This window comes from Cyphomyrmex costatus, unplaced genomic scaffold (assembly GCF_001594065.2).
Source record: "Cyphomyrmex costatus isolate MS0001 unplaced genomic scaffold, Ccosl1.0 scaffold474, whole genome shotgun sequence".
Lineage (NCBI taxonomy): Eukaryota > Metazoa > Arthropoda > Insecta > Hymenoptera > Formicidae > Cyphomyrmex > Cyphomyrmex costatus.
In genome coordinates, this window is record NW_017279009.1 from 2,057,546 (window position 1) to 2,067,415 (window position 9,870).

Genomic DNA, 9,870 nt, shown 5'->3' on the forward strand with positions numbered 1-9,870 from the left:
TGTAATAACGGATTACATTCGCTGTTACACTAAAAAAAAGAGAGATCTAAAGAAGGAAACGAGGGGAAAAAAGCTCGTTTCCAAATATATAACGCATTTTTACAGATATTATCAAGCGAATATCATAAGAGGAATAAGGCAAGCATGTATAACTAAAAATATTTGTTGAATTATAATTCTATTTACTTAATACGAGAGTTCAAAAGACTCTCTCAACCCTCTTGACCAAAATCTTCCTTAAATTTCTCTAACTTTCCCAAATCTTCTTCATTCACTGTAGGACGGGTTGTTGCTAGTGATTTCAACATATCTTTCTATAAAGTGATAATAATAATATATATCAGATAAAAAAATACTCTTTTTACATACATCAGATATATATAAATATAAAATATATAAAAAAAGAATAGTATAACTAAGGCCTTGTACAATGGAAGAGTATCAAAAACAGAATATAAATGTCAAATATAAAAGAAATAAAAAAAATTAAAATTTACATTATATAGGATACATTATATGTTGTATCATGCTTATATCCCTTGTGCGTTATATTTAATCTCTATTTTTAATCTTTTTATTTCTCTAATATTTATTCCTGTTCCTATTATTTCTTCCATTGTATGTATGTACACACAGGGCCTAAGAAACAAGTATTTCCTATAAACCTTACCATGGTAACTGGTGGCTCAAACAATTTGTCACCATCTACTTCCATCCAATTCATTTCTATGGCAGCTGGGTCACCAGGGGAGCATGGAGTAAGTAAATCATCGACGATGACATTAGGATCCTTAGGCGACGGTCCTTTAACATGCTTAAAATGCGTAGCTGTTTGCACTTGTCGGATCGGTTGCATTAGAGCGTCTCGTACAATGATGCTTATATCGGCTCCCGAGTAACCATCAGTAGAAGCCGCTAATTTCTTAAAATCTTCCTCTGTCAAACAATGTGACGTATTACCCAAATGAAGCTTAAACATAGCAGAGCGCGCCTGTTTTTCCGGCAACGGAATGTATATTCTCTTTTCAAATCTTCGTCTAATTGCAGAATCCAAGACCCAAGGTATGTTTGTGGCCCCCAGCACAAGTATATTTTCATTATTGTTCCCTACACCTGTTGTACATATGCAGATAGAAACATTAGTCCAACTACATTTTGTGTTTATTTTGACAAAAGCCGTGCACAAAAACGGATAAATATTTGAGAATGTACCTTGCATCTGAACTAGAAATTCTGTTTTTATTCTCCTTGCGGATTCTGACTCATTATCTGACCGTGATGAACAGAGAGAATCTATTTCATCAATAAATATAATGCTACGTTCCTTTTGTCGGGCTAATTCAAACAGATTTTTTACAAGCTTCTCTGACTCTCCTAACCACTTGCTTACTAAATCTGAAGATGACGCAGAGAAGAAAGTAGCTTGATTAGCTTCTGTTGCCACCGCCTTTGCCAAATATGATTTACCAGTTCCTGGTGGCTAAATCGCAAATTTAAAATTAAGATGTCTAGAGTGAAAAAAGAAATACAATTAAATTCGCTGTATTTAAAATTGCTTACCCCAAATAACAAAATACCTTTCCAAGGTATACGTCTGCCAGTGAAGAGATAAGGAAAGTGCATAGGTAGAATAACAGCTTCTTTCAAAGCTTCTATGGCTCCATCGAGACCAATCACATCACTCCATTTAACATTTGTATTTTCGTTAATTATAACACCTTCCAATTTGCTTTGTAATTTCTTTTTTTCAGGGTCACTGTCATTGTCACTGTCACCACTGTCGCTCTTCTTATCCTCGCTCTTAGAGTTGTCTGCTCCAGCCTTAACTGGCTTTTTCTTATTCTTCTTCAAGTATTCCTTTAGTTTTTCTGCTCTTTCTAAATACTGCATACATTTTGCTCTTATACTTTCCTTTACCTTATCTCCATGTGTCTCATCTGAAATACATTAAGTAATAATTACATTAACTTAAATATTAATATAAAATACAGTCAATTTATTAACAAATTTTTAAGCTTATGCATTATTATTGTTTATTATTAAATATTAAATACTTGTTACTAAACGTACATTTGATTGAATGTAGGAAATATTCCACGCCATGCTCATATAATCTAAGGGCTTCCTCATAGTTTTTATTGCGATCTTCCTCTGTAGCCTTTGTCACAAGATCTATGGCTTTCTGTAAAATTGATTACTTGATCATTCTGTTGATATCTCGTTTTCTTCTAATTTTAGAAATGCTTACCTGTAGTATAGCCGAAGCCATCCTCAGCTGCTTCTCAATATGTTGAGAAGTTAAGTTTCTCTCTGGTAGAACACAGGATGTTCACGCCTGTTAAACCTAAAAGGATTTATCAATTAATAACCTTTAAAATCAAGAGTTGAGATGTACCACGTTGGCTATTCCGTTATCGTAGCCATCTTCAACAACGCGATCTTTGCGAAAATACCGATGCCATTGCAACAAATCCTTTAATTTGACTTCCAATTTCCGTCAAGTAAAATCATTTCGAACGCGAAATGATCTCCTGCAATGTTAAATCTTTTCGCTCGCTGTCACTCGATATAATTCCGTAATTATGCGACAAAATTCGTGTACCGAATTGCTGGCGACGACGGCAAAATAACGCATTGCAACTTATTGTATGTACAGATAATTCGGACACATACGATACATACGAATCTTCCCGGAATATTGATATTGTTGTCACTGTAAAATTCAGGATGTCTTTAAACAAGTCTGCAAACTCGCCGTCATTTTGACTTTAGCATCGGAATCTTCGGATGTTCCGTCGAGTATCTGGAAATCGATGCATTTAACCTTGCTTCGTTATTGGCTGTACGAGAGAGATAGACATAGGGATTAATCACAGTGAAATAAATGAACGAATGAAATTGCGAAACAGTCGTCTACAAACTGCTACAAATTTCCTTCCTCTCGAAAATCTCCAGAGCGACGAGACGTCATGAAAACGGCTCAATTTTTGTCAATTTATATACTCGTAAAAATAGCGTTTCGGAACGCGACAGTGCGTTGATTCCATCTCGGTGGAGTTTTGGAACACAGCCTGCAGCACGTCATGTGTCAAGTGCACGAGTGGTAGGGAGAATGGCGCAGGTGTATTGTGCAAGACTGCGCGGTTTAGGTTAGGAGGAAATTGGAAGAAACAGCTGATCTAGATCTTCATGTTGGAGAAAAAAACTTAGAGGTTTATAGGAGTGATAAAATCAATTAATCCCGATGATCCCAGCCGCTCTTTGGAGTCAGCCTTAAGAGGGATCTTGCGGGAGAAGTCGTCCGACGACTTGACGTTTCGCATTCAGCTGACGAATCATCCGCATGATTTAAACGATGGCAGGCTCAGCGCTCAGACGACTGATGGCGGAATATAAACGTGAGAATCGGCTTTTTAATCTCCTACATCGCAGTAGCATTAGCTCGCTCGTTAATGACGTCTTATACGAAGCTTTTTCCGCGAAGCGGTAACTTCTGCACTATGACGATCTTGCAGAGCTAACCTTGAACCCACCGGAAGGCATCATCGCCGGCCCGATTAACGAGGAAAACTTCTTCGAATGGGAGGCCCTCATTACGTAAGTTCTCTTCGATTTTTTCTCTTTAGATAATTTTCACTGTCAATTTGTACTTGTCATGTTATATACAACTTTTCCATCCTGCTTTTTTTGTACTTTGATTACTTAACTTAAACCAATAAGCTTGTTTTTTTGTCGCTATATTGGACTACACTAGAAATCTTGCTCTTTCGCCAAATTTAAAATATATATTTATTTTATTTGAAATAAACATATTATATTTAAAGTATGAGAGAGAGAGAGAGAGAGAGAGAGAGAGAGAGAGAGAGAGAGAGAGAGAGTGTACATACACTACTTTAACTATGAAAAAAATATGACATTTAGTGCTGAGTAAATAATACTTCAGCTTTGTCATAAATTTTTTATTAGATATAACTTGAAAATGAATGTTGATGGAATTTTTAGTGGACCAGAGGGAACCTGTTTTGAAGGTGGAGTGTTTCCAGCAAAATTAATATTCCCCCCAGATTATCCATTGAGTCCTCCAAAGATGCAGTTTACCTGTGAGATATTTCATCCTAATAGTAAGATATTGCTATTAAGCAAGATAAGATGTATTTTAGCTATTAATTGAACAGCAATACTGAAATTTTTGTCAGCTACTAATATAAAATTATATCTTTTTTTCTATTTAGTCTATGCGGATGGAAGAGTCTGTATAAGCATATTACATGCACCTGGTGACGATCCAATGGGTTACGAAAGCAGTGCGGAAAGATGGAGTCCAGTACAGAGTGTGGAGAAGATACTGTTGAGTGTAGTAAGTATGTTGGCTGAACCAAATGATGAGAGCGGTGCCAATGTGGATGCCGCCAAGATGTGGAGAGAAGATCGTAAGGAGTTCGAGAAAATAGCTCAAAAGCTGGTGAGAAAGACTCTGGGTATTCCACCTTAAAATAAAATCCGTCTGCTGAAAGAAAGGAAAAAGAAAAAGCTCAAGAGCGACAATTATTATTATTTTTGTCGGTCGATGATATATTCCTGTAGGAAACAATAAATTTTTACCTGTGTACCAAACGAATCTCTTGTGTGCAAACAACTCTTCGCACGTTCCACTAATTATTTGCGCGTGGAAATATATTACTTGTCATGAAGTTTTATGAAGGGACAAATCTTTGATGATATAGAAATTGAAGGTGTTAATCTCAAAAAATGTTTATTTTCAACATTGCAGTACAAACATGGGTAATCAAATACATACGCGATTATCTCATACGCTTACATATACCATTTCATCGTGACAAACCGATAACGAAGGACAGGATTCGTTTCTTGTGTTCGGGTGCGTGATTGACGTTAAGTATATATATTAGTATTTAAAATTATCAACTGATCCCACAAATTACCCTACGGCGATGTTAAAGTAATTATCACATTCGCATATGGTGTTATATTATTCGCATGTAAATGTATATCGGCGAAAACGCATTATCAACTAATGTGTTTGAATATCTTTAATATTTAAGGAGAGAATACAGATTAAATAAATATATAATATTTCTTCTTTACAAAGATGTGTGTAATGAAAACAAGTGGAGTAGTGGTTCTTTCATTGAAAAATCATTTTTAGACTTCTAAGTTTGTCTAAACGAAACAACGGTATACTAAATTGTTCTCGCGGTCAGTTATTTTTTTTTTACATTTACGAAATCACGCGAGTGTCGAGAGATCGTCGACATAATCCTGATAGAAGTTCCGGAACGTGTTGCCGCATCGTATTTACAAAATTAAGAAGTCCGCACAGCAGATTGATTATCGTGCACATTCCGCTCTGATAACAATCGAACTTGGTGACAAAGACGTGCAGGGTGTCCCACTTAAAGCGTCCCAATCCGAATAGTCGAATAATTTATTTGAAAGAAAGAACTTTCTTTTAATTCTAAAGATAATTTAAATTGTTTTAAAATCTTTCCAAAAAAAATCTAGTACTTTTTTTCACTGTTAGTGCCTCCTCGCGGATATGACTCCGAGTTGCTTTACGCAAAACACCCTGTAATTAGACTAGAAGAAATAAATTAGTATACCTCGTCGCGTATACAATAGAGGATCTTTGCGATCGAATTGCAAGTATGAGACTTCAAGGATCAGACAAGTCCATTCTTCGAAATTATCAGCTCTCCGTCGAATATATTCATTTATTTGTTTTATCGATGTTTAGCCACGTCTTGATAACATGTTTAAACGTCGAAAGCGTATACGAATCAAAAAGCATTTAGTCAATTTGGCGAAATATCTAATTATTAAAAAATTAACTTTACTTTAATTCGAAAAAATGAACTTGTTTGTTCCTCAGATCTTTGCAAATTGTACCTTCTCACTCTCGCCCTTTTTTGCTTGGATTAAAATCAGTAAGAATAAATACAAGATTTCGCACGTGAATTGGTATTTTATTAATAAACAATACTGAAGTCCAACTGAAAAATGCAGTATTTGTGACTAGCATTCGGCAATATATAAATAATAAGGTTTTAATGTACCTGTTTCGTACAGCCGAAGTACAACATCTTGTACATTTTTGTAACCCTAGGACACTATTTGTACATGCATCTCTGAGACGCATATTGGTCTTTTCTGATCTCCGAAAATCGAGAAGATTTCAACTTTTCGATGTTTTCCGAAAGTCAGATTTTTTTCTATTTTAAAATTATGGTAACATTTTAATTAGATAAAGAAAATAAAGTCTCAATTATTACTTAACGAATAAATTTTCGCATATTCTTTTTTTGTATTTTCCTCAAATATATGCAATCTCAGAGAAGCATGATTATAAACAACTATGAGAAAGAAGAGTTAGCCTTTTAGGGTTAATTATAATTCTTTGATCCCTTTTCTTATATATAATCCCTAAATAATTTTCATGCCAAATTTTCCGAATATATATATACACATACCTAATAACATAATTTACAAACAATCGTGTAAAAATCTTTGTACGCAAAATTACATCTCTAACACCGAACGAAAATACACAGATGTTGTACTCTGGGTACAGCTGCATACTTTGGCATACGAGAGAGGATGCATTTTACATTCTGTGCCAAGCGATAGCAACGCCGATCGAATCTTTATCAAAACTCGATCGCGCCTCCGAACGAATCTGCCACATTTTTCACAACCAGGATCGGAAGCATCATTTTACTTGCAAGGTATCATACCAATATTACGCTTTAAAGATTCATTGCGAGTTAGTCGGAAAATCGAGAGCAAAGTACGCAACAGTGCCGGGATAGTCTGTATATGAACGCTCGACTCGTTTAATGGTTGCAGGTGTTTCGCTTGTCGCGAGACGGATCTAATATCGTGGCCGTCCGTTTATCAGTAATATCACATTTCGCTAGAAGAAGTGTACATTCAAAAGCAATCACTCCTTACAGCGCCGCGCGTGTTTGCGCACAACGACGACGAAAATGTTACAAATATACAAAAACATTTGACACATACACTTCCTGTCGCCTAATCACGCAATAAACAATCGGAGACGGAGACTTGAGCTATCTTTACGAGCCTCTTTCACGCTGTGAACGTGCCGTATTTTGCGCTAAACTCGAGCTTCGTTATTTGTGTTTAAAATCTCGATTATTTTAGAAAATGTCATGCTTTGATTATTTGCACTTGACAATATTCTCTTGTCCGATTATTATATTTAGCTTCGACACGCAACAGCTTTATAGGCCTCCCGCTTGGCGCAGAACGCTACGTTTCTCTTACAATTAATTCTTATAGAGCCGGTTGCATCAACTGTAGCTAATAGAGATATCGATTGATACCTGTAATTAAATAAACTTTCTTTCTGTTTCTTATCTACATATTACTACATAAGACTATAATTTACAGAAAATTGATTAAGGTACAACTAAACTCAGAGGCGACAGTACTAACGAGCGTTAAGAGTTTTAATCTGAATTAACGTAAATCGATTTAAATTAAATTAACTCGATTAATTAAGTTGACTTAGATTAAAAATTAATTGAAACTTAATTAAGCCTAATTTAATTTAAATCAATTAAAATCATCCAAGTGACGATAGTTAACTAAACTTAAAACTAACATAAAAATTAACAGTTAATCGAAAATTTGTCTCTTACTTCATTATTAGCTAGAATTATCATATTTTGTCGTGGTAATTAAGCTTGTTAATGCAACTGACTCTTAAACATAATCTTATCGAATAAGACGCTCACGCTCCCTTACAACTAGAATTTCCTTGTAGTTGAAATCACACGTTTTGTCGTGTGTATGTGTGTTGTGTGTGAGTATGTGAGTGTGTGCAACTTATGCTGATGTAAATACGCTCGTTATAAAACCTTACTAATTCTGTTCTATATACGTATACCTCCCTCTGTGACTGTGAGGTATTGTGGTACCATTATTAACTATACGCACATGCCTTACAAACCCCATGCAGGACTCGCATAGTCCCCCTGGACGATCTCATTAATATTAATAGTAATTGTATTGCAAAATCTACCTGGTGTAAACTGAGTACAAAATTTGTCAGTGTATACGTGTCTGTTTGCATGTGTGTCTGTGTATGCGTACTGTGTCTAAAGCGCAAAAACGGAATTTCAAGCGACACACTTTCTAGATAAACATAATCATATTCACTTGTATCTCGAGGTAATAAATTAGTCAACGAACCACTCCTCGATATCAGTTGAATGTTGAAAGAATGAAAGGGGATCTAGGTATTGATGAACGTATCTTTACGATTTTCAACTACAAATTGCCACAGGAAGTTTCCCTTTGGAAGATCTATAGCAATACTAATGCCACGTTGTTAAGCTCTAGGAAACATTGAAATGTAAAAATTTATTGGAATAAGTATCTCCTTCGAAAGAGCTTGCGGAGAAAGTTTGTGTCACTTTTTTTATAAATTCTTAAATTAATAGTTCCGATAAAATCATAGGTAGAAATTAAACGCGAATATATTAAATTATAAATGTATAAATATAGAACTGCGTGGTACCATCAAAATCTGATTAATTTCGATGAACGTTATTGCGCGACACTTTCTTCAAAATTGTTTGAGCACAAAAATAAACACACGGTTATTCTAATCAAGCATAAAAATAAAGATTATAATTTCGTATAGCACCAGTCACTAATATTTCACTACTTTCCTTTCTATTAACTAAATGTTAATTAGTTTTTAATTGATTGCTTAAACGAATGAAAATCAATGTAACATTTGAATTGCGCATTGCGACTTTAGCTATCCTTTATATGTATATTGCCAGAATATTTCTTTTGGTTATATATATTTGTAAGAGTTTTTACAATCGAAATAACTTTCAATGGTTTCGCGTAATCGATTCGTAAAAGAAAAATGCAGTAATTTCTAACAAATATGATTCCACATTATTCCTTGCTTTTATCTTGTTGATTTGATCTTATAGCAATCAATCCATTTAAATCAACTCCAATGATAATCAGAATTACAAAAATTCTATCTGTTACTGAGTTTAACAGAAAACACATTGCAAAGAATAAACATTAAATATAATCTTCAACGTTATAACAAAATATTAGTATTAATTTGCGTAAACTTTAACAGAAAATGGCAAGTATGGCACGCAAAAAGATTCCAGTCGACTACTGCGTGTGCCTGTTTCTCTCCCTCCCCTCAATATATACGCGTGTGTGTATATTTATATATGCACTTAAATGTGTACGTATAAACGGATATTTGTGCGTAGTTTATGTCACATGTAATCTTGCCATTCGTTATAGTCGATAAAAAGGAACTGAATTAAAAAGGACGATACAAAATTTGTTTACGCTCAGTTCAATCGCGTGTCTTCTTTCTTTTTGTCTCTAAAGTTGTACTGCATAAATTAACAACAGAGATGTAATGATCGTCAAGTAATATTTGATAGGAGATAAACAAATAACTTCACGTTGTGAATCTCCCCTCAATCAATCATTTTGGCTATTTCGCGAACAATTTTACTTTAGCTGCGATACAAGCTGTACAGAATCATATCTTAAAGAAAAAAAAACTATGTTATCTCAAAAGTATCGTGTCAGTGTAGTACATACACAGAATGAATATTATTTATATAATATCATTTCTGTTAAATTTCTGTTGAAATAGAATAAAATTTATTTTTTATTCCTTTCCCTCGACAATTTAATCAGATTGGAACGACCATAACTTGCAGCTCTAAATATATAGTGCACACGGAAATTTTTATATATATATATATATTTATATATATATGACATATACGTAAAATATACACCTAAGAAAGAAGAAACGTGAAGAGACGTGTT

General features: G+C 34.5%; 2 protein-coding genes across 4 annotated transcripts; one reads left to right on the forward strand and one right to left on the reverse strand.

Annotated features, from left to right (window-relative positions):
- Positions 1-120: 120 nt before the first annotated feature.
- On the reverse strand, positions 121-2,780 carry Vps4 (vacuolar protein sorting 4). 3 transcript variants are annotated; one of them, XM_018544988.1, is made up of 7 exons: positions 2,683-2,780; positions 2,249-2,344; positions 2,071-2,182; positions 1,561-1,937; positions 1,213-1,480; positions 671-1,113; positions 121-314 (listed from the first exon to the last, which is right to left on the reverse strand). In XM_018544988.1, exons 2-7 carry the CDS (start codon positions 2,267-2,269, stop codon positions 213-215), a joined length of 1,323 nt encoding a protein of 440 aa, XP_018400490.1. In that variant the 5' UTR covers positions 2,270-2,344; positions 2,683-2,780; the 3' UTR covers positions 121-212. The 3 variants fall into 3 exon arrangements, with proteins under 3 accessions (XP_018400490.1, XP_018400489.1, XP_018400492.1); XM_018544987.1 differs by having other exon boundaries at positions 2,674-2,780; XM_018544990.1 differs by lacking the exon at positions 2,683-2,780 and adding an exon at positions 2,603-2,672.
- A 381-nt stretch (positions 2,781-3,161) lies between these two features.
- Positions 3,162-5,080, forward strand: Ubc7 (ubiquitin conjugating enzyme 7). The gene is made up of 4 exons (XM_018544969.1): positions 3,162-3,398; positions 3,516-3,597; positions 4,003-4,121; positions 4,233-5,080. The coding sequence occupies exons 1-4, from the start codon at positions 3,356-3,358 to the stop codon at positions 4,490-4,492; spliced, it is 504 nt and encodes a 167-aa protein (XP_018400471.1). The 5' UTR covers positions 3,162-3,355; the 3' UTR covers positions 4,493-5,080.
- The last annotated feature ends 4,790 nt before the right edge of the window (positions 5,081-9,870 follow it).